The sequence below is a fragment of the Cnephaeus nilssonii genome, assembly GCF_951640355.1.
Source record: "Cnephaeus nilssonii genome assembly, chromosome: 20".
Classification (NCBI taxonomy): Eukaryota; Metazoa; Chordata; class Mammalia; order Chiroptera; family Vespertilionidae; genus Cnephaeus; species Cnephaeus nilssonii.
In genome coordinates this window covers 10061718-10086377 of record NC_137091.1, presented here as the reverse complement: position 1 = coordinate 10086377, position 24660 = coordinate 10061718, and the positions used below count along the sequence as shown (strand labels likewise).

The following is a 24660-nucleotide window of genomic DNA, read 5'->3' as shown; positions in this document are numbered from 1 at the left end:
CATTTTCTCCAGCCTGTTTCTTACCACTCTCGGCTCCGTTTCCCCAAATTGCTTGTCATTATTCCCACATATGTCATGCCATTTCTTTCCTTGCCTTTGTGTTCTCACTCATGTTGTCCCCTATTTCTTAGAATGTCCTCCTCTCTTCAGGTCATTGTCCAACATTCTTCAAATTCTAACCCAGATGTCCTATTTCTTAGGGAGCTTGCCTTGATCCATTCCAGACAAAGTGCTTCCTTCGCTGAGCCATCGTAGCCGTATCAGCATTTCTCTTACATCCCTCACTTCATTCTGCCTCATCGTCTCAATCGAACGATCAGTAGATATGTTGAGGCCTAGAGAGGCTAAGTAATATCTGAAAATAAAAATATTTTTACTAGGTGTCTGCTCAGTGCTATACTAAATATTTGCATTCACATTTTAAATGTTTTGAAGCCCCCCACTAGTTATCTTGTGCCCCTACTTCCTCACTTTTATTCATTTTGTTCATTTCCCCCAGAATTTGCTATTCTTCTTCCCCAGTTATTACCTATAGTCATCTTCAAAGGTTTGTTTAAAATGCCACTTCTTCCATTAAGTCTTTCCACATCTCTCCTTCAACCATCCCATCACATGTATGCTTTCCTACTGCTGAGAGCTTTTGTATCTTCTTTGAGCATGCAGTATAATTGACCCAGGGTTTTACACGTTTGGGTGCTTATCTCTGTCCGCCTCTCTATCAGCGACATTCATTGAGCACCTAGTGCATTCTGGAAGTGGACCAAGAATGCTTATGTATAGTGCTCCTGCCCTCAAGGGGCTCATGGGCCAGTTAACAGGTATATTACAGACTAATGAAATGAGTTCCACTCATCATCGTAAATGATGACTTGTGTTGATTTATTTTTGATAGAAACCAGCTGGAATGTGTCCCTGACTGGGCCTGTGAAGCAAAGAAGATAGAAATATTAGATGTGAGCTATAATCTTCTGACAGAGGTTCCTGTGAGGTAAGTGTGTGTTAATATATATATATATATATTATGTATGTGTATAATGATATCTGTGTGTGCATGCATGTATTACTCTCCTAGATTGGGATTACTTTGGATAGGTACTTTCATTTATTTGTTCAATAAATATTTAGTACCTGCTGAGTGCAGGGCAGTATGAAGTGCTGTGAGTGATACAGTAACAGCTAATGCATAGGCTGGTCTGTAAGAAACTTAGTAATAAGCAGGTAGTTGAGGGGACTTGTGCACATCTAACTGATAAAACGTAACGGGTTGCAGGCATAGGTTGGTGCTATGATACTTATAGTAGATACTCTTTATTGGATGAGTTATTGTGAGCTGGGCGAAGTTCTGAGAACTTTTATTTAATCCTTTGACAGCCTTATTATATAGGTGCTGTTATCCTCATCTTGTAGACGAGGAGACTAAGGCTTGGAGTGGCTCGGTAACTTGCCCAAGGTCACACTTAACTAGGAAGTAATGAGTGCTGACATTGCAATGTTGTCATTTCTTTTTTTAAAAAAATCCTTACCCGAGGAGTGAGGATATTTTTTTCCATTGATTTTTAGAGAGAGTGGAGGGGCAGGGAGAGAGAGTGAAATACCAATGTGAAAGAGACACATTGATTGATTGCTACCCACACGTGCCCTGAACCTGCCACCCAGGTATGGCGCCCCCACCACCCTCCCACCCCCACTAGACCAGGAACCAAGCCCAAGACCCTCGGTGTGCAGGCTGACGCTCCAAGCACTGAGCCACGCCTGCAAGTGCTGAATGTTGTCATTCTTGCCTTCACTTTTCATCACTGCACTGTATAAATAAAATGTTGTAGAGATTCAGAACTTTGAATAAAATGTTTTAGAAATTCAGAACTTTGAATAATTATAAGATACAAGATGGTGGGATTTCTACATGTAGAGTGGGGAAAGAGAGAGGTGCTTGGGAGGGGGTAAATTGTATATTCACAAGCATTGAATATACCATTTACATAAGGTGTAAAATGTGTAGTTATCACCTAGTGGAGTGTTTTAAATTAAACTAGAGGCTTTTGTAGCATAGTAGGGATGAGCGCAACCTTGGAATCAGGCCTTAGTTCAAATCCTGACTGCCATTGACTACATTCAATGTGAGATCTTCGGCAAATCAGTCACTATTTCTTCTGAACCTCATAGTTAAGTGGCCTAGCACATTTTAAGCACAGAATAGTGGCTTTGTTATAATGAATTTTGTTATTAATTTATTATAGTTACCTATATTAATATTAATAGATTCGTTCAATTCTTGGTGCTGTCTAGACTTAAATCTCAGTCGATTTATTCTAGAAATATTTTGTTTAGATCTGTTCGGTGCTGGTTGCTTTCATTAACTCCCCTTTTCCCAGGATGACCGTAATGACTTCCTGGTGGGTGGTGGGTAAACATATGGCCATGGCTGCTTTCTTGGCTCAGGCACTTGTCAGGGATTATACTGTCTAGAAGAGTATGTTTCTGTTCATTTACTCATTTAGTGAAATAGCCAAGGGCAGACTCAGAAAGAAAGATTTAAGTGAGTTTTTTGTTTCTTTGTACTGTCCCCCCTCCCTGCCCACTTCCAGAATTCTTAGTAGCCTGAGTCTTAGAAAACTGATGGTGGGACACAATCACGTGCAGAACCTCCCCGTGCTGGTGGAGCACACCCCTCTGGAGGTGCTGGATGTTCAGCATAACCTGCTCACCAGGCTGCCGGATACCCTCTTCGCCAAGGCCTTAAAGTAAGTACCGCAGACGTTATTTAGAAGAGCAGAATCATTAGGCTGCACAGACTGCGCTGACCTGTCATTGGGGTGACCTTTGGAACTAGATTTATAGTTTACCTCCTAGCCCAGCTATGGGTGGAGACGTTTGTACTTTCTATGAAATAAAACAGGACACTGTTTTATGAGGTGGTAATCTTCGACTCTAGAGTTGAATTAACCATCAAACACGTAAGAAGTTTTGGTGTTGTAAACAGTTTCAAACAGGTGGGAAAGTTCAGGCTTTCATCTCAGAAAATGAATTCAGTTATGACCTTTAAAGAGAAATTGCAGTGCTCTCATGCCGCTTTCTTGACAATTTTCAGCTTTCTCATTAGGAGAAAAGGACATACCACTAAAGTTAATTTTGTTTTTGCTTCTAGCTTTACCAAGCTATCATTGAGTTTTATTCTTTATTTGCATCACTGTTTTACTACCTACTTTGAAAACTGCATTTAAAGGTAACACTGTTTCAGAAGGTGTTACTTGCTTTCTCATTGTAAATTAGCAATAAGTAATATGTTTTCTTACTTTAACACCCATAATCAGGTATACCTAATGTGTATGTCACCCACCATTCAATGAAGATTTGTTTTATAGCCTTCTGCAATATGGAGAAGGCAATATTATCTTCACTTTAGAAATGGAGAAAATAGAGATAAGCAGTAGTAATTTAACATAGGCTATAGCAGTGATTTTCAACTGGTGTGCTGCAAGAATGTTTAAAACATGTAATACCTGACTATTTAGTCAGGGGCACTGACCACTTTTCCCTTAGATTGTCACATAAAATAATGACAACAGCCAACACAAGCCCTCTGGTGTGAGTGAATCAAAATTATATCTTTTTTTTTATGAGCTCAGCAAGAAATACATCTTTTTTGGTGTGCACAGAGTTTCAGTAGTTTATATGTGCCATGAGATGCAAAGGTTGAAAATTGCTGGCTACAGGAAACATACAAAAGGCATTTAGCTTACAAGTGTCTGGCTTGTTCTTCGTGTGGCCGCTTATACATCTCAATACACTTGGTTGGACTTTCCAAAAAATAAAATCTTTGGAAATTCTAAAAAATGTTTGTATATAAAAAGAAAGAAAAACAATGTTTGTATATATAATACATATTGTAAGTATAATTGGTATTGCCCTTTCTGGAGCTCAGTTTGGCAATATATATGAAAATTTTAAAGATATATGTATCTTTTGACCCCAACCAATTTTGCTTCTGGGAATGTAGTATAAAGAAATAATTGGATAAGGATACAAAGGTGCTCTTATAATGTCTGTAACAGCAAACAGTTGGAAACAGCACTATGCCTATTATTAGGGGATTTCAAGGGGCTTGGCTAAATAAATACGATGACGTTGAAATCTGACAAAAAATTTTCCAAAGAGTGTCTTCACAGTTTGGATATTTGTGAACATGATACTCAACAGCACTCTTTCGGGGGCGACATATAGTAAAGATGAAGCTAAGGTAGATTTCAGGCCAACACAGAAGCCCGGGACTACTACCAAGCCTGTCTATTTCCTGCCTATTTGGCTTGCATGAGTTGAGTAAAAGGAACTTTGATTGTTAGAATCAATTAGAGAAAACTACCTGAAGGAAGTTTCATTTGTCATGCGTTTTGGAGCATGTAATGGCAGTGTGCCCTACTGAGATGGCATGATGTTTTCTACCTAAGGCAACAGATAACCATGCAGGAGATGATGTGTGTGTTCTGTCAGCCTCAGGTACTTGAATGCATCCGCAAATAGTCTGGAGTCCTTGCCATCTGCTTCTGCAGGGGAGGAGAGCCTGAGTGCCCTGCAGCTGCTCTATCTGACCAACAACCTCCTGACAGATCAGTGTGTGCCCGTCCTGGTTGGGCACCCACACCTGCGAATCCTGCATCTTGCAAACAACCAGCTACAAACTTTTCCCGCAAGGTAAACAAATGCACACTTCGGTCATTTCAGACAAATCACAGGCATTCTGCATTTGTTAGACTGCATTGCCACTATCTCACTAGGTACTCTTGCTTTATGTGGAGTGATTTACGGATTCTACTAGTTGAATGGGAAAGTGTTTGTACCTAGTTGTTACGTATCAGTAACTGGAGAAGTTGTGGTTAAATGTGTTTAATTCTTAGTTGTAGTTAGCTGATAATGAATGGTCTGAGAATTTTCAGCCTAGAAAAGTACAGGCTTATGACATAAATTAAAGAAATTCTGGAGACAATTGTTTCCTCTTTTCATATCAGCACTGCTTCATAAAAGTACTGTTGAGTCCATTAATTTATTCATTATATACAGTTGATCCTTGAATAAGCTGGGTGCTAGGGGGAACCAACCCCCATCCAATCGATAATCCACATGTAACTTTTCACTCTACAGTTGGCCCTTTGCTTATGTGGATTCAACTAACTGTGGATGCAAAACAATATGTTTGATCTGCAGCTGGTAGACCGTGGTTGGGAATATGAAAATGCTGTTTCCCATCCACAGTTGGTGGGAAATCTGTGGGCATGAAGAGCCAACTGTATTTATTGAAAAAAATCAGTGTATAAGTGGACGAGCACAGTTCAAACCCATTTTGTTCAGGGTCAGCTGTATATATTGAATGCCTACTGTATGTCAAGTACTGTGTAAGTACTGGGGAAGCAGTGTTGATTAAGTTACAGCCTCTGTCCTCAAGTTACTTCCAGTCAAATTGGGGGAATTGATCAGTATATAGGCAATCGCAATGCAGCATAATAAATGCAGGATGTTAAAGATATATGTAGGTAGCTCATTGCACTGCACAGAGCCTGGGGGTGTTGGCCTTCCAGGAGGAAGAGATGAATAATAGCCAGGCTTCTTCACCCATAAGAAGACATAAGCAAGACGTTTAATGTGGTCAAAGTTTTAAACAGTGTATGTAGAAAAAGAAATATCTTCTAAAGTACCGTATTTTCCGGCGTATAAGACGGCTGGGCGTATAAGACGACCTCCAACTTTTCCAGTTAAAATATAGAGTTTGGGATATACCCGCTCTATAAGATGACACCCGGTGTATAAGACGACCCCCGACTTTTGAGAAGATTTTCCTGGGTTAAAAAGTCGTCTTATATGCTGGAAAATACGGTACATTTGATAAAATGTGATACCTGAAAAATACATCTATACCATGAAGGTAATAATAAAACTCATGCTTTGAAAGACTAAAACAATAGGGAAATGATGTTTGGTATTATTTGAATGAAAACAAAACTATATTTTGATTCTAATTTTATTTTATAAATGTTCTTAGAAATGTAATAAACTCAGAAAAACTGATAGGGGTTATAAATTTTTTGAATATTTATGAAAGAAGATATTTAGAGCTCATAAAAGACAAGCAGGATAAATGTGATTGCTTCCTAAAAGAATTTAAACAGTGGCTTTTAGCCGTAGCTGGTTTGGCTCAGTGGACAGAGTGTCGGCCTGCAGACTGAAGGTCCTGGCTTCGAGTCCAGTCAAGGGCACATGCCCAGGTTGTGGGCTCGATCCCCAGTGTGGGGCATGCAGGAGGCAGCCAGTCAGTGATTCTCTCTCATCATTGATATTTCTCTCTCCCTCCCTCCCTCCCTCCCTCCCTCCCCCTTCCTCTCTGAAATCAATACAAATATACACTGAGTGGCCAGATTATTATGATCTCTGAACGCATAATAATCTGGCCACTCAGTGTATATCCTATATAATAAAAGGCTAATATGCAAATTGTCCCCTCAACCAGGAGTTCGACCAGCAGGCAGGCCAGCCAGCCAACCACCCATGTCCCCTCCCCCTGGCCAGGCTGGCTGGACCCCACCCATGCACAAATTCATGCACCAGGCCTTTAATTAATATATATATATATATATATATATATATATATATATATATATATATATGTGTGTGTGTGTGTGTGTGTGTGTGTATATCCATTGAGTGGCCAGATTATTATGCGTTCAGAGATCATAATAATCTGACCACTCAGTGTATTTAAATGGTGGCTTTTAAAGTGAATGCAGAATCTTAATTTCAGAATGTGATAGATCCCTTGAAATCTGATGAGATTAATTCACTTGGCCCCACACACAGTCATATAAAGTGGAAATGACAGACCACTGACAAGTTATATTAATTTTTGAAGCTGTTGTGAGATACCAGATGAATACTCTGAAACTCATGAATTCCACCTAATTTGGTGACACTTATATTGTGGGAGGGGTCAAAAGCAGGTTAATATTAAGTGTAAAACACATTAAAAATATGAAAATAAGTTAGAAGTAAAGACAAGAACAGGAGCAGATCATATAAAATTAGAGTACTCTGGTACAGATAGTAAATCTAAATGGAATTTAGGAGCAGTACATTAAAGAAAATGTATGTTCTATACTGAATAATAAATCCACTGTCAGGTCACCTCTTAAACAATGTTATAATTGCACAGGCATAACCCAAATTTTCTGTTTCTTTTGCACTATTTTCAAAATCTAGCACAGCTCTGGGTACTCCGTAAGAGACTGACTGAGAGGGACACTCACTGTGTTTCTGTCCACAAGTCAGAAAGTAGTAGCAGATCCGAGCAGGGAGGAGTATGAGAGAACAGCATGAGATGTGGACACGGAACACTTAAAATGTATTAAGTAAAAAAACACATCAAGTTATAAAATATAACGTAGCATCGTTTTTTAATTTAAAATATAGTTTCATGCATGACAAAGGACAAGAATACCCTCCACCAATAAGTCATCAGAGTACTCTGGTAGTATGATTTTTTTTTTCCACCTCTGTTTTCCTTGTCCCTTTTTTCAAATTTTTTCAGTGAATATATATTACTACTAGAGGCCCGGTGCACGAAATTCATGCACAGGGGGTGTGTGTCCCTCAGCCCAGCCTGCACCCTCTTCAATCTGGGACATCCCTCTCACAATCCAGGACTGCTCACCTAGAGCCTGCCTGATTGCCCCTAACCGCTTCTGCCTGCCAGCCTGATCACCCCCTAACTGCCCTCCCCTGCTGGCCCGATTGCCCCTAACTGCCCTCCCCTGCATGCCTGGTCGCCCCCAACTGCCCTCCCCTGCTGGCCCGGTCACCCCTAACTGCCCTCCCTTGTCAGCCTGGTTGCTCCTAACTGCTCCCCCCTACTGGCCTGGTCCCCCCCAACTGCCCTCCCCACAGGTCTGGGTCCCACCCAACTGTCCCCTGCAGGCCTGGTTGCCCCCAACTGCCTCCCCTGCCAGCCATCTTGTGGCAGCCATCTTTGACCACATGGGTGTGGACATCTTGTGTGTTGGAGTGATGGTCAGTTTGCATATTACCTCTTTATTAGATAGGATTATAATTAAAAAGCAGTTTTAATTTACTGAGCTTAATTATGAAAAAGTATTTATGGCTTTTTTAGCAATAGAAATTATGGTATGTTTTATTAGAGCAACTTGTAATAATCTAGATAAAGGTGTTAGGCCATCTTAAGATATTTTGGTTATTGTGGAGAAAGCTTTGCTCAATCCAGCAGAACAGTGAATCACATTGCATTAACATTCTTAGCACAGCGCTGTATGTATAGTAACGACTCAATATAACCTTTAGTGAAGATAGATTGTGTTATGTATAGGCCACGGTAGATGTTTAAAATTGAAAAGACTCTTAGTGATGATTTAGTTCAGCTTCTTTTATAGCTGAGGATATTGATATAAACCGACATTAACTTATGCAGTATTTTGCAACTAGTTAGTGGCGAAGCAACTAATCTACCAACCCTAGGCCGAGGCTGATTCAGCCACTCCCTGTAAGTCACATAATGGGAAGCTGTTCGTGCACAAGAGCCAACAGCTATCAGAGAAGCCAGGGAAGCTTCAGCCCCTGCAGACACACTGGGAGGCAGACCAGGCTGAGGTTTGGCAGCAGCAGTCACCTTGGGGAGCCCTTCCCTTCTGGTATCTCTGATCATTTCATTATGGCCAGGCATCTGGCCCTGGGCCAGACACCTCTGCACTCTGGCTGCTGTAACACTTGCTTGGCAGCTCCTTTTGGGTGCAGTGTGGTATATTGGTGTTTCTTTTTCAGCAAACTAAATAAATTGGAACAATTGGAGGAACTGAACCTAAGTGGCAACAAACTTAAAACCATTCCCACGACCATAGCGAACTGCAAAAGGCTGCACACCCTTGTCGCACACTCCAACAACATCAGCATTTTCCCAGAAATACTGCAGTTGCCTCAGATCCAGGTACTTTCATGTGCTGGAATGCTGTCCCTCTGGGGGAATGGCAGGAGAGTGAATGAAGTTGACCTCGTAAGGAAGAAGGACGTGGCAGTTAGGGATCACAGTATATTCAGTGGATTCCTGGGGAGAAATTAAGTTCCCTTGGGGGACATAGTAGTAGACTGAATGTTAGAGAGTTAAGAATGTTCTATACTGAATAATATGATGTATTTTCTTTTGATTTTTTCCATTTTTTTCTCAGTTTGTAGACCTAAGTTGTAATGACTTGACAGAAATCCTGATCCCAGAGGCCCTGCCTGCTACCTTACAGGACCTTGACCTGACTGGAAATACAAACCTGGTTCTGGAACACAAGACACTGGACACATTTAGGTAAGAAAACTTTTGAAAATGAACCTCCATGTGATCTTAGTCCCACCAGCCATGTGGGGGGTTTCTCAAGGTCTGTGGTGATCTTGATTATTTGAAGGAGTAGAATGGATGAAGCCATAAAACCCCTCGGGCCCCTACTTTGATTCAGTTATGGATGGATGTTCTGTCCACCCTCATAATGTTCTCACTCATTTATATTAGGACTCGACATCAAGGCTCAGTCACATACTGACTATCTTTACGTGGCAGGCGTAAGTGGTTTAGGTGGCACAGAGCACATTACATTACAACATGCAAGAGACAGTACAAGCTCATTCATTGTACCAAGACTTAATTGTATCAAAATACTTAAAATAAGTAGACAGTTGGCTGAAATGTTGAAGTCTTTGTTGTGCCTAGTTTTCATAGAGAGAACAGCGTCAATTGTAACAATATTTGGCCCCTATTTCTTCCTCCTACCCTTTTCCTTTCTCCACCTTGGCCAGTGGGTCAGCCCACTACTTTCAAGTGAGTCCCTCTGGAGATGAATCTTAGTCTGTCAACAGACTATTTTATAAAAATATATAGTATTGTTAGGATAGTTTTTGTAAAATACAGAAGCATTTACGGTTTAATCTTCCCTTCCTCCTCTTCCCACAGCCATATCACAACCCTGAAAATTGACCAGAAACCTTTGCCAACCACGGATCCTACAGTTGCTTCAACTTTCTGGAGCCATGGACTGGCTGAGATGGCAGGGCAAAGGAACAAGTGAGTATCTTGGCCATGGAGACATCTGGGAACTGATCTGATGCTAAAGGCCGGGCCATATCCTCTTGTTGGATGTAAACAAATCACAGAATGCCAACATCAGATAAGATCCCTTTGAGACCATGATCCAGTGGGACAACAACAAGATGAATGTGCAGGCCCCAAAATACCAAATGCTCTCTCATCCCTACCATAAAATGGGCGACTACTACTTTCTGTACCAGTTACAGCTTTATCCTTATGCTAATCTTCTCCTATAGATAAGATTGATTGAAATACCCAACCATAGAATGGCCCTGCTTTCTGGCAGCCCCCAATCTAGTATGATCACCCCTTCATTAGACCTTCTCCAAAGTGACCCAACCAAAGCCCAAACCCTATGCTAGGTCTTACCTACACTCCCCAGAGTTCCATGATGTGCATTCTGCCTTGCTCAGGGCATAATACACTCAACTCATTCAACCACAGGTGTGCACCTGGGGACCTCTGGCTGAAGGGCGTTAACAATACTAGTCTTTGATAACTACTAAGAGAAAACATCTCATCTTTCCAGCTTTGGCAGCATTGCAAAGTTAAAATGTGTACAGCTTCTGAATGTGGCTGAATTCCCCTGTTAGGTCATCAACTCTTTCAAATGCTGCCTAATTATGTAACACTTTTCATTTGTAGGTTGGGATTTACTCTTGTTCTTCTCCACCCTCAATTAACACTTAGTTTTTTAAAGAAGGCTCTCCAGAGAATAATCCTTTTACCAATAACTTTCGTGGGTGTTTGTCTGTCTGGGATAGGCTGTGTGTATCTTCGCTAGCTGTGGATACCTTTGCGGAGGGCGTGGGAGCGGTATACGGCATGTTTGATGGGGACCGGAATGAGGAGCTCCCCCGCCTCCTGCAGTGCACGGTGGCAGACGTGCTTCTGGAGGAGGTCCAGCAGTCGTCCAGTGACACCGTTTCCATGGCTCACACCTTCTTGGTATCTCACAGGTAAGCAGGTGGGTTGAATAATCCCTAACTCAGTTCTGCTTTTGGAAAATCTCACTAAGCCAGAAGGCCAGAGTCTAAATTATAGGTACAGGATCAAGATGAGACCTTGCTCCTTCTGCCCTGGCTGTTCTCTCTATATCAGCGTAGAATGTGGGGATTTGGGTGCTTTAAAGAGCCTGTGGAAACATCTGTGTTTTCTCTGTTGAACCCAAAAACTGCTAAAGATCTGGAAAGCCCAGAAATGATGTGGGAAAGGTTGTGTGTGTGTATGTGCATTTAGGGAAAGGAGCGTGGTAAGCTTTCATAAGATTCTCCAAAGAGTTGATGACCTACAGAACGTTAAGCACTGATCAGATTCATGTGTTTAGAATACTTACTGGGATTTACCAACTAATCTTCTAAGCCAGTGGTCGGCAAACTGTGGCTCGAGAGCCGCGGTTTGCCGCTCTGTTGACTAATGAGTTTGCCGACCACTGACCTAGACTCTCGATTCCAATAATTACAGGCTGTTGTTGTTCCTTGTGATTAAGCCCTATCCCAGTTTGCCGATCACTGTTCTAAGCCACTTAAGGGTAAAAACCCTATATAACTAAACTATTGAAAATCTCTTAGTAGCTAATGGAGCATCTTACCCATCAGGTGGGCCGGCCGAAAAAAGGATACTGACAACTGAGAGGTTGTTATCTTGTACTAGAGGCCCAATGCACGAAATCCATGCACAGGAAGGGATGGGGTACCTCAGCCGGGCCTGCGCCCTCTTGCAATCCCTTGCTCCTAACCACCCACCTGCTCACTCCTAACTGCCCTCCTGCTCGCTCCTTACCTCTTGGCTCGCCACTCCTTACCACTCACCTGCTTGCTCCTTACTGCTTGGCTCACCGCTCCTTAGTGCTGCCACCACTACCGCTGCACTCGCCAGCCGTGAGCCCGGCTTCTGGCTGAGCGGTGCTCCCACTGTGGGAGCTCACTGACCACCAGGGCATAGCTCCTGCGTTGAGCGTCTGCCTCCTGGTGGTCAGTGCGCATCATAGCGACTGGTCGTTCTGATCGTTCTGCCATAATGGTTGCTGGGCTTTTATATATAGACTAGAGGCCCAGTGCATGATTGAATCATGCACGTGTAGGGTCCCCTACATGCTTTCGCTTTTCGCGGTGGAGCTGGGTGCCTGTCCGCTGGTGCCGGAGCAGACAGGCACCCAGCTCCCCCACTTTTGATGGTCCGCGGCCGCTGAGGGGGGCTGCCACGGACACCTGGCTACCCTGCCGTTGAGAGGCGCAGCTGGGTGTCCGCGGCAGGCCCCCTCAGCGGCCGCGGATCTGGCCGTTGAGAGGCACAGGGGGTGGGAGTCCCGCCCCCTGCACCTCTCAACAGCAGGGTAGCCCCCCTCAGTGGCAGCGGATCCGTGCCTCTCAATGGCCAGATAGGCCACCCCGAGTCCCGCCCCCCAGCCTCCCGCCGCCCAATCGTGGGCGTAGCGGAGTGATGGTAATTTACATGTTACTCTATTATTAGATAGGACAGATAGAGAGATATAGAGATAATCAGTGTTGAAATGGAGCAGCCTGGAGTCCAAGCTAGTTTTCTCTCATTATAATACAAAGCAAAGAGGCTGGGAAAGGAGTTTAACTTGGCAAAATAAAGGGTTTGGGAGAGAAAACTCTGCTTATGAAGTACCTCCTGAGAGCAGGGCACTGTACCAAGCATTTCTCATACCCTATCTTTAATTTTCAAAACAAGCCAAAGAGGTGGGTATTTTATTGAAAAATTTCTCAGAGAAATAACTTGCTGAGGATCTATAGCCAATAAATGAAAAAGCCAAATTTGGAACCAGATCTTCTTGATAGCACCTGCTCTATGTTTAGCATTGTGTACCCCGTGCTGGGGATGGATGCCATATGTGTGGAAGAAATACAGGGGAAATTATGATCCTTCCTTCAAGGGACTTACAACCTAAACGTGCAGTTCTCAATGTGTTGTTCTAGGACAGTGGTCGGCAAACTGCGGCTCGCGAGCCACGTGCGGCTCTCGAGCCGCGGTTTGCCACTCTGTTGACTAATGAGTTTGCCGACCACTGCCTTAGGGAAAAACACTTAAAAAACATTTTAATAATGTACTAATGTCTTTAACCTGAAGTCAAAACTTCTGGGTAAAGCCCTAACCAGTTTGGCTCAGTGGATAGAGCGTCAGCCTGTGGACTGAAGGGTCCCAGGTTTGATTCCGGTCGGGGGCATGTACCTTGGTTGCGGGCACATCCCCAGTAGGAGGTGTGCAGGAGGCAGCTGATCGATGTTTCTCTCTCATCGATGTTTCTAGCTCTCTATCCCTCTCCCTTCTTCTCTGTAAAAAATCAATAAAATATATTTAGAAAAAACCAAAAACTTCTGGGTAAGGGTAATGCCTTACGCAGTGGTCGGCAAACTCATTAGTCAACAGAGTGGCAAACCGCGGCTCACGAGCCGCAGGTGGCTCGCGAGCCGCAGTTTGCCGACCCCTGGGCTAGCCCCTTATCTACTGAATCAGAAATTCTGGGGGTGGGCCCAGCAATCTGTGTTTTTACAAACGCTCTAAATGGTTTTGATGCTCTAAAGTTGAAACCACTGAGTTAGGCCATTGTGGTCAATGATTAGACACAAGTAGAAGGGAGCAGAGAAAGATGTACCTTACTCTCTCCTTTGACCTCACCCGTTGTGTAAAATTCCTTTTCTCAGTGAGCTAAGCGTGGAAGGCAGAACTCTGTTCACCATTATCACCTATAGCCAGAGACTGCCTTCAGGTGGATAAGGGTGGGGCTGGTTCAGCCACATGGCAGGCAAACAAGGAAATCGTGGCCATGAAGGACTGCCACTTTCTTCTTACTCTAGCTACCAGGTCTTCATTTTCTTTCTAAACAGGAAATTAGGGATGGCTGGTCAGAAGCTGGGCTCCTCTGCTCTTCTTTGTTACATCCGCCCTGACACTGCCGACTCAACAAGTAGTTTTAGCTTGACGGTGGCCAACGTGGGCACGTGCCAAGCAGTCCTGTGTCGAGGTGGGAAACCAGTGCCCCTCTCTAAAGTCTTCAGCCTGGAACAGGATGCGGACGAGGCCCAAAGAGTGAAGGACCAAAAAGCCATCATAACAGAGGTGAGTCTCGCTTTCCACCAGTCACTTCTACTCCCCAAATCTAGTGAATGCTGTTTGCCTAATGGCAGTGGAGGCCCACTTTCCTCCTATCAAGCCTTGTGAATTGTATCCAAGTCAGATAATAGGACTAGAAGAAAAGCGAATGAGCAGCTAATGACCAGCAAGAAGAAAAGGCAAATTAATTAGAAGGAAAAATCTGAATTTGATACTTTAGATCAGCTATTTTCAGTCTTTTTCATCTCATGGCATACATAAACTGATTACTAAAATTCTGCAGCACACCAAAAAATATTCTTTTTGCTGATCTGACAAAAAAAGGTATAATTTTGATTCATGCACAACAGACAGCTATTGTTGTGTTGGCTGTTGTGTTGTCATTTTTTAATTTGACAATCAGGGAAAAGAGGTCAGTGCCCCTGACTAAATAGTAAGGTATTGCATGTTTTAAAAATTGTGTCAGCACACCTGCTAAAAATCACTGCTGTAGGTGTATAGCTAGCATGTAAAACGGAAGGTAAATGTTCCCTTTGGTTAATTTCCAAACAGAAGAAAAACACTCCTATAGTTTGACATTCTATTCTGAAATGCAAAGTTTCAAAATATTTTTTTCTATTCATAATACAATTGTATTTGGCTTATATGCTCTGGTTATATTTTCTTTTTTAAATAATGAAGCATCAGTATCTCCACAATTTTACAGTTTTTCTTCTGTTTTAGAAATTAGCATAACATTTTTGCTTTCAAAGAGACTTTAACAATTCATGTGAGCATTGTTTACTGCGAAGCAGAATTCTGTTCAGATCTTTTGCCCGTTTTTAATTGAATTGTTTGTTTCTTTATGGCTGAACTTTAAGAACTCTGTGTGAATTTTGGATACAAGTCCTTATCAGATACGTGTTTTGTAAATACTTTCTCCCAGTCTGTGGCTTTTCTTCTCATTCTTTTAATCAGTGTCTTTTGCAGAGAAGTTTTTAATTTTAATGAAGTCCCACTTATTTTTCTTTCATGGTTCATGTTTTGGTGTTGTATCTAAAAACTCATTGCCAAACCCAAGGTCACCTAGATTTCTTTCTGTCTTATCTTTTGGAAGTTTTTGAAGTTCAGTAAGTCTGATTGGTTTTGAATTAATTTTTGGAAAGGTGTAAGTTCCATGTCTAGATTATTTTTCTTTCTTTTTTGCATGTGAATGTCCAGTCGTCCCAGCAGCATTGGTTGAATAGACTGCCCTTTCTCCGTGGAGTTGCCTTTGCTCCTTTGTCAAAGATCAGTGGGCTGTATTTGTGGGTCCATTTCTGGGCTGTCTGTTCTGTCAGAATTCTGTCAGGACTATCCATGTTAGATTGCATCCAAGGAAGCACAAAACCAAAAAAAGTATATCACAATGTGGTTGATACCATGAAGATTCTGGAACTCTGAGGCATTATAGTCTTAGGAAGGTCTTTCATTGAAAACAAAAATGAAAGATAAAAGAACGTTTTGTTTGATTAGTCTATTCTTATAGAATTTAGTAATGCTTCGATTTTGGGGGTAAAGGGGGTTCTAGACAAGTAGGAAGTATTTTTATAAACATTATTTTAAACACAGATATTGTTTGCTTATTTGCTAAGCACCGTGCTTTCATTATTTTGTTTAATCTTCATAATAACAGCCATGAAAGAATTGCTTTTATTTCCATTTTACAGTTGAGGAAAATAAAATTTAGTGTTTGTGATAAGTTCTGGTAAATAGAGAGCCAGGATTTTCATCCAGATAATGACTGCAACTATGAAGTAAATATATTGATGGCTTTAGAGGTTTTGCTTGGTTTTATCTTGAAAAGATATAAGTATCAAGTATCTGGCTGATGAACATTCCCATCTGTTACTAAGGTTTTTCCTTTAAGTTTAGAATTATACCAGTTGTGACTTGATCTGTTACTCATTTTTGGTTATAATCCTTACAGAGTAGGTAAATTTACTGAAGATTTCAAACTTTCCTTTTTTAGGCTAAATAATTTTGGAGATTACTTAATGCTTTAGCCACAAGGATTGCCTTAGTCATTTAATATCTTCCTGAATCTTTTCAGTCCTAACTGTGCCTTTGAATGAGAAATCATTTTTAGTGACCCATCTGAGTTTTGGCCTCTCTGAGAATACTAGTGATGGAGAATTAATGACAATTCTGCTCCTTGTTTTTCTAACAGATGTCTTTCTATTTAAGGACATGCTGAGGCCTTTACTTCATGTTAAAGCAAGTATCTTTTGAGATTGAGGTACCTTTTAGCCACTTCATTTTAATTGGTTTTAACTTTCGTCCTCTGAACTATTCAGTATAGCCATCTGATATCTTGTTCTCTTAGAATTTTATACATTTATTTTTTGTAAGGCCATTTAAAATACACAGATCTTGCCGAAACCGGTTTGGCTCAGTGGATAGAGCATCGGCCTGCGGACTCAAGGGTCCCAGGTTCGATTCCGGTCAAGGGCATGTACCTTGGTTGCGGGCACATCCCCAGTAAGGGGTGTGCAAGAGGCAGCTGATCGATGTTTCTAACTCTCTATCCCTCTCTCTTCCTCTCTGTAAAAAAATCAATAAAATATATTTTAAAAAAATAAAAAAATAAAATACACAGATCTTAGGAAAAACCGTAATACCTGTCAGTTCTGTGTTGTTGTTTTTTTGTGTGTGTGTTTGTATTTTTTTGTAGAGCTGTAAGCATTGTGAGATAGAAAGATATAAATTGTATGTCATTGTTGCTTGTTTTTCAAAATTTGCATTCTGCTGCCTCTAGGATAACAAAGTGAATGGGGTAACCTGCTGCACCCGGATGCTGGGCTGTACATACCTCTACCCTTGGATCCTCCCCAAGCCCTACATCTCTTCCACTACACTTACCATTCAGGACGAGTTGCTGATTCTGGGAAACAAAGCATTGTGGGAACACTTGTCATATACAGAAGCTGTCAGTGCGGTGCGTCATGTACAGGACCCATTAGCAGCTGCCAAGAAGCTGTGCACATTAGCCCAGAGCTACGGTTGTCAGGACAATGTGGGGGCAATAGTGGTTTATTTGAACATTGGTGAGGAAGGCTGCACTTGTGAGATGAATGGGCTCAGCCTCCCAGGTCCCGTGGGATTTGCTTCAACCACCACCATCAAGGACCCTCTCAAGCCAACCACACCTTCCTCCAGCAGTGGGATCGCCTCTGAGTTCAGCAGCGAGATGTCCACGTCAGAGGTGAGCAGTGAGGTGGGGTCCACTGCTTCTGATGAGCATAACACTGCTGGCCTGGATGCCAGCTTGCTCCCACGGCCAGAGAGGCGCTGCAGTCTCCACCCCACCCCCGCCTCTGCGGTTTTTCAGCGCCAGCCTTCTTGTGCGACTTTCTCGAGTAATCAGTCTGACAATGGCCTGGACAGTGACGATGACCAGCCCGTTGAAGGGGTCATAACCAATGGCAGCAAAGTAGAAGTGGAAGTGGATATCCACTGCTGTAGGGGGAGGGAGAACTCGCCCACGCTCCCAAAGAATTCTCCTGCCCCATGTCCTGAGGAACATGGAAGAGGATTGTTTTTTGGGATCCGAAGACAGAACAGTGTGAACAGTGGCATACTTCTGCCAGTGAGCAAGGACAAGATGGAGTTACAGAAGTCTCCCTCCACCTCCTGTCTCTATGGGAAGAAACTCTCCAATGGCTCGATTGTACCCCTAGAAGATAGCCTGAACCTCATTGAAGTGGCCACAGAAGCACCCAAGAAGAAAACTGGCTATTTTGCTGCCCCCACTCAGCTGGAGCCAGAGGATCAGTTTGTTGTACCTCGTGACCTGGAAGAAGAAGTGAAGGAGCAAATGAAGCAACACCAGGAAAGCAGGCCCGAGCCTGAGCTGATTGAAGAGGATCGGACCGAGCTCCCCGAGGAGTTTGACACAGCACTGTAGTCCTCCCAGCAGCTCAGCGTTAGGGAGGCTGTGTGGGGTCGGGGTGGGACCCTTCCAGAGGCATTTTGCCGCTGCATTTCTAAACCATAGATGAGGGGGTAGAACTTGGAGCCAAAAATGGTGAGAGCTATCAGGATCTCACTCTGGATAAGCTAGTAAACACCATCAGTGTTAAGTTTCACATTTAACCTGCACTGGGATTCCCAGAGTTACTGGGAAGAAAGCAGATGTTGCTCTGTATCAGTCCTGCCACCTGCCATTAACCCTTTCTCTCCTAGGATAATTTTGAGAATTTGCCTGCCTGGGAAGGAAAGGGACTATTTCTGTGGAGGAAAATAACTGAAGATGATTCCCTTTACTGATTGCTGCTGATGGATCTCTATGACAGAGGAATCACCTTATATCTCAACCTAACTGATGGGATGTGATGTGACTAGTCACATGACTTTTCATTCTTCTCTACGAGAATACAGCCTATCAAAATGACGTTTATTGGAAATGTAGAACCAATCAAGCAGATAATTTATGTATGTAATGTAACGAGAGCACTTTTCATTGACTGTGAACTTTTTATTTTCGAATCTGCACTCGAGCCAATCTTCTTAGAGGCAGCCCAGCACCTTGGTCTCCATAGGTAGAAGGAGCATCAGGTGTTGGAACCTTGCATGAGGGTACTAAGCAGGGTCCTGGGAAATTGATTTAATTGTTGGATGTCAGACTGTGAAAGCTCCTGAGAAGCTTGGGGGAATAGAATCTTTTTGGGGGGATAAAGATGGGAAAGAAGTGAAGACTAAGACTACTTTTCCCAAATCACAAAAAAAAAAGAGAAAAGCTCCTTGACGAATGTGACACCTGCTAGGAGTTTCCCAGCAGATCGCAAGAGAGGCATTTGGGGGTTGGCCTCTTTTCACAACACCTGCTGGAGTGGCAGTCAGCCTCCTGGTGTGTAGGGCCGAGGCTGATGCTGCTCACATCCAGGTAACCTTGAGTAATAGCAGATGACCCTGAACAGACAGGCTGAATGAGAACAGAAGGATGGATGGAGCTCCGGTGTTAGGTTCCTTCTCTTACTCTAGAGCAGGGGTCCTCAAACTTTTTAAACAGGGGGCCAATTCACTGTCCCTCAGACTGTTGGAGGGCCGGACTATAGTTTAAAAAAAAAACTATGAACAAATTCCTATGCACACTGCACATATCTAATTTTGAAGTAAAAAAACAAAACGGCAAAAACACCCGCATGTGGCCCGCGGGCCGTAGTTTGAGGACGCCTGCTCTAGAGCTTAGGGATGGTTTTCTAAAACGTTGCAAGTGAGTGGAGAGTTCACCTCTTTAGTGTTTAACAGAGTACTGAAAACTGCTTATCCACGTCACATGGTTTGAGAATACTGGGCTCAATTACTAATATAAGAAAGAATTTAAAAATCCTAAGCTTACAGAAAACCTGGTTTACTATATTTTTTGCACATTCCACATAACCCTAGCAAAATGCAGTTCCTTCCATATTTCTGTTCTGTTGCCTTTTCCATTAGAAGATTTACTTAGGAAAATGAATTTCTATTTATTCCTACAAAATTTTGACACTGCTTGGTTTTACCCATGGGGAATATGCTTTGAGTGATTTCTAGAATACTTTCACAATTAAAAAGAAAGCAGAATGGAGCCATTTTTAATTTGTTTCGTAAGAAATAATGTTAAAGATAGGGTTGATATGTACATAAGTAGGGTCCTGTTCACAAATGGTTGGTCATCATGTATCTTCACCTTTTCAGAGGCCCCATACCCACATGTGTGTTTTGGTGGGGTACATACACTCTTGGGGGATTCCATACCACTTCAATGACTATTAAGTTCAACCCCTCAATCTGAATTTGGATCCCCAAATTTTCAGGAATACTTGACTTCCCTGTGTCAAACTACTGGTCAGCTACTGCAGAATTTTAGAACTCAGGTCTTGATTTGAAGTGGGGAACATAGTAGTTCATACAAAGTTTAGGTACTGTTAGAAAGATGGGAACAATAGTGTGTTGCTGCCTTATTTTTATATAGGAAAATGAAAAAAAAAGTGAAGGGAAAATGAAAATGAAGGAAACACCCAAGATAATAGTGATGGGTGATGTAAAACATCTTTCTACCCAGACAGCAGAAGCTCTGAGTTATAGGATAGTGATGTTGTCTAGAAGAGAAAGTTGTTTTGGGAATATACCACTTTAATAGTATAGTCTCTTAAAAATTGTCCTTTATCTGTGAACCTTCTTCTTGTCTTCTCTTTGTTACCCACCCTTAATGGAACCATCACAAAACCCACTTCTGAAATGACTTTTCCAGAAGTTCCAAATGTATTTACTTTTCAGTCAGAATAACTCCGAAGTTCCAGATGTTCTGTGTAGTAGATTTATTTTCAGGAAATACTAGGTTGTGTTGGATATCTTTAATATAGGCTATACCAAAACTATTTATTCTTTTTTGTAACTTCCTTTAGTTCCTTTTTCTCTGTAATTGCTCTGTATTAACACAGAGGGTAAAAAGGCCATAGCCCATTACCAAAAATATACAGAATCTTCTGACCTGTGAGGTCGTTTGCAGTCATTGTGTGAACCGATTAGACTGTTAGGTGGTGAAAGACAGTAATCTGTCTCCAGGTGAATGTAACCTACTTCCTAGGACTTTACCCAGAGGATGTGTTCTCCAGGTGGGCAGAGACCCATTGATCTCTAGTCCAGAGATCCTGGCCTCTGCATGATTCTCAGGTCTCTGTGTGTACCTCCCATTTAATAGAAAAGTTTAAGAGAATTTCTGAAAATAACATCACTCCTGCTGATGGGAGCAGTTCAGCAGTCCTATGGAAGAAAGAAAAATGCACGAGTCTTGGCAGCCATGGTATTCTTCCTTTTATCCAAATGAATTGGGAATATATGTGAACATTTGAATGCTGGTCTATCAAAGCTACCGTGCTACCATAGAGTCATTGAATTACCACTCCTAATGCAAGTGAAGGTTTTATTATACTACTGTGAGTGTGAGTGTGTGTGTGTGTGTGTGTGTGTGTGTGTGTGTGTGTAATACACTTATGAGTTCCTTTTCCTGGTGTATAGAAGAGCCAACACGAGCAGCTTGGTAATCATTGGGTGCTATTTCAATTGTTTGTAGCGAGTGCTATTTTTCAGGAGATGGAGCCAGTTAGTTAGGTTTGGCTGATCTACTGAATATCATGTGATGCTCTTCTTTCCATGTAGACCTTCAGTAAAAGCAGGTACTTGGAAGCCACAGGCTCACCTTCTCTCTCTACTCAATAATTATTAATGAAGAGACCTCCATAAGGGAGCACTTGGCTGTTATCAATAAATGTACTAATTATTAAATAGTCTCCAAGCCATTCAGTGATGTCTGCAGCATCACGATAGAACTGTCTTGTGTCACTTTTTACTTCCCTCTGGGTGGGGCCTTTTAGACTCCCCAATCATGGAGGCAAGTTAATCTTTCTCTCCAGTTAGTGACTTTTGCCCCATAGCTGGGTAAGCACTTCCTAGATGGAGAAAAGCAGCTACAGTAAATCCTGCTCTGTTTCCCTCATTTGGTGATCATTCAAATCACACATAAGCTCCTTGTACTCTAAATTTCATGCACTTCTCCCAGACGCTATAGGGTTTCCTCTCACTGTTGCCAATGGACGTCATCCAGACAGTGAGTTCCTATCTTACGGTTTTGTGCAATCATTGTCGTATTGTAGTCCTAAGACTCATTATAGTGTATTTTTGATATTTTTGAAATGTGTTAAATTTTTTAATTCAATAATATGAGCCAGAGCATGTTGCAGCAAATCTATTATTTGTAAAAAATAACAATAACAATAATAATAAATAAAATAAAATGGAATATCTTTTTTCATGGCTTTGTTTTAAAATGAAATACCTGTTATTTTATAAATACTTCATTTTAGCATGCAACTGTAATTTTCTCTAACTTGTATGTAGAATTAGTTTCCTAACCAAAAACACCATTAGAATTTTTCTGCTTTTTCTTGCTTTAGGGGAAGATAACAAATGAAACTACATTCCATGGCACTCTGTGAAGCTATGAGTTAAGGGCAGAATAAATATTTTTGATCATCTTTTAAGCTGAGATAGCAATAAAGTTTTTTTATGCTAAGAAACATTATATTCTGACTTGGTTTCTATGTTTTTGTGGGGGTTTTTTTAATCCCAAAGACAGGAAACATGGCCCTTATTTACATGCAGGTGACTAGAGGAAACTCAATTGTAAACAATCTACAGCTCCTTTTAAATCATAGAGCTGATGGTGATAGAGGAGCTAAGTGCATAATCTGGCCATCATGTTTGGTATAATGTAATAATGGCTTTGGTATTAGAACTTCAGACATAACTGGTAGGTTTTGGCCCATAAAATACTTATAATCTAGGTAAGCCTCTAAATTGTTCCTCTCTCCTCTCCCCATTGACTGTCTCCCAAATCTCTGGACTTCGAGCAAGATTAGCTACCTCTCGCTCCAGATGAAGTCCAAATTGAAGTCCTTCTTCAGTTTCCTTCTCATTAGCAGAGCAAACATTTTGAAAAGTTGGCTCACTATTCATTGAGCACCTTCAATGCGCTGGGTTCAACCACCATCACCATCATCTACTTCAGTACCTCAGTTCCATCAGATGCACACCTCGCTGTTCCACGGTGGCAGAAGTGAAATTTTCTGAGTGTGTTCTCTGCTTCGTGTGGTATCAAGTTCCCACCCAGTACACCGAAGGCCACAGAGTACATTAGTCACAACACGTTCCAGTGTGTGATTCACTGGTCCCGAGTTTTGCCTCTGCTATTTAGGTTTGAATTTAGGTAAGTTAACCTCTCCAAGGCTCCTCTCTCTCAATTGTTAAATGGAAATCGTATCTCTCAAGTTGTGAGCTTAAATGAGATAATGCAAAACGCTACCTTAGCTCAGTAGTGCATCTGCCACAATGAAGCAGTCAGCGGAATGTCAGCTACTGGGTAAACCACTTAACCTTGAACCTTGGTCTCCTCATTTAAAATGTGAATGATGAATCTTGATCTGCCTCCTCCAAGTGGTAGGAAATAAGATGTGGTTGGAAACTGCAGACGTGGGGTGTTGTGATCACAGTGAACGATGGGCTCCAGTCCCTCGAGAGGAGTTGAATCTTGGGAAGTGTTGTAGCTGGGCCTACACACAATGTTGGATAAAAGTCCTCATTTTATCAAGCACAACTCAAACACGGGACATGTTTTAGGGAACCTGGGAATACAGGCTAGGGGAGAACAGTGTGTATGGTTATACATGCTAGGGGAGAACAGTGTGTATGGTTATACATGCTAGGGGAGAACAGTGTGTATGGTTATTATACATGCTAGGGGAGAACAGTGTGTATGGTTATACATGCTAGGGGAGAACAGTGTGTATGGTTATACATGCTAGGGGAGAACAGTGTGTATGGTTATACATGCTAGGGGAGAACAGTGTGTATGGTTATACATGCTAGGGGAGAACAGTGTGTATGGTTATACATGCTAGGGGAGAACAGTGTGTATGGTTATACATGCTAGGGGAGAACAGTGTGTATGGTTATACATGCTAGGGGAGAACAGTGTGTATGGTTATTTTTTTGAGGGGTGGGCTGATATTTGCTGTAAACTTTTCACTGCTCTGTGAAAACCGTGGGGCTGAGGATGACAGGGGAAGCGCCTCCTTGTGGCACAGATGTTTGTATTTTAACCTCACAATGTAGACTTCCAGTTGATTGTTTTCCTCCAGGCTTCACTTTTTGTAAAAGTATAATCTAGATAATCTCCCATTTCCAGAAGAGGTTCTGTTTTGATCCCTCACTGGGATCGTTTCTGTAAGAATTAGCTGTTGAGAGAATTTGAGAGGAGCGAGGAAAGGCAGTGTGTTATAGGGAGGAGAGTCAGCAAACATGCAGGGGGGAAAACGTGTTCGAGGAAAATGGCTTTGACTTAATTTTCTAACAGTCATTTTGGTAGATATTGAAACAGGATTATGTTTGCTGGTTTCTTTCTGTATAGATAATGTCAAAATTGCTGTTCCTAGAAATTTCTAAAAATTTGGTTTGAATTTATCAATAGTTTGATCTTGTTTATAATGTGACCATAAGAAATTTGAAAAGAAAAAAAAAAAGCTATTGAAAAGCAAGAGGAAAATTAGGAAAAAAAGCAACCCCTATACTTTATATAACATACTAGGGGCCCGGTGTACGAAATTTGTGCATGGGGGTGGGGGGGTGTCCCTCAGCCCAGCCTGCACTCTCTCCAATCTGGGACCCCTTGAGGGATGTCCGACTGCCTGCCAGCCTGATCACCCCCTAACCACTCCCCTGCCAGCCTGATGGACACCTAACTGCTCTCCTGCTGGCCTCATTGCCCCTAACTATCCTCCCCTGCCGGCCTGGTCGCCCCCAACTGCCCTCCCCTGCTGGCCCGGTCACCCCCAACTGCCCTTCCCTGTAGGCCTGGTCGCCCCTAACTGCCCTCCTCTGCAGGCCTGGTCACTCCAACTGCCCTCCCC

General features: G+C 42.2%; 1 protein-coding gene across 2 annotated transcripts in view; it reads left to right on the top strand.

Annotated features, from left to right (window-relative positions):
- The window catches only part of PHLPP2 (PH domain and leucine rich repeat protein phosphatase 2), a 75831-nt gene extending 53233 nt beyond the window's left edge, over window positions 1–22598 (top strand). The window contains exons 11-19 of one of the 2 annotated variants that reach the window (XM_079759899.1): window positions 893–988; window positions 2586–2741; window positions 4489–4689; window positions 8815–8977; window positions 9216–9346; window positions 9986–10096; window positions 10885–11079; window positions 13972–14203; window positions 16974–22598. In XM_079759899.1, coding sequence (XP_079616025.1) covers window positions 893–988; window positions 2586–2741; window positions 4489–4689; window positions 8815–8977; window positions 9216–9346; window positions 9986–10096; window positions 10885–11079; window positions 13972–14203; window positions 16974–18122 — 2434 coding nt within the window. In that variant the 3' untranslated portion in view covers window positions 18123–22598. The remainder of the gene's footprint in view (window positions 1–892; window positions 989–2585; window positions 2742–4488; window positions 4690–8814; window positions 8978–9215; window positions 9347–9985; window positions 10097–10884; window positions 11080–13971; window positions 14204–16973) is intronic. The other variant, XM_079759898.1, reaches the window with a different exon arrangement.
- The last annotated feature ends 2062 nt before the right edge of the window (window positions 22599–24660 follow it).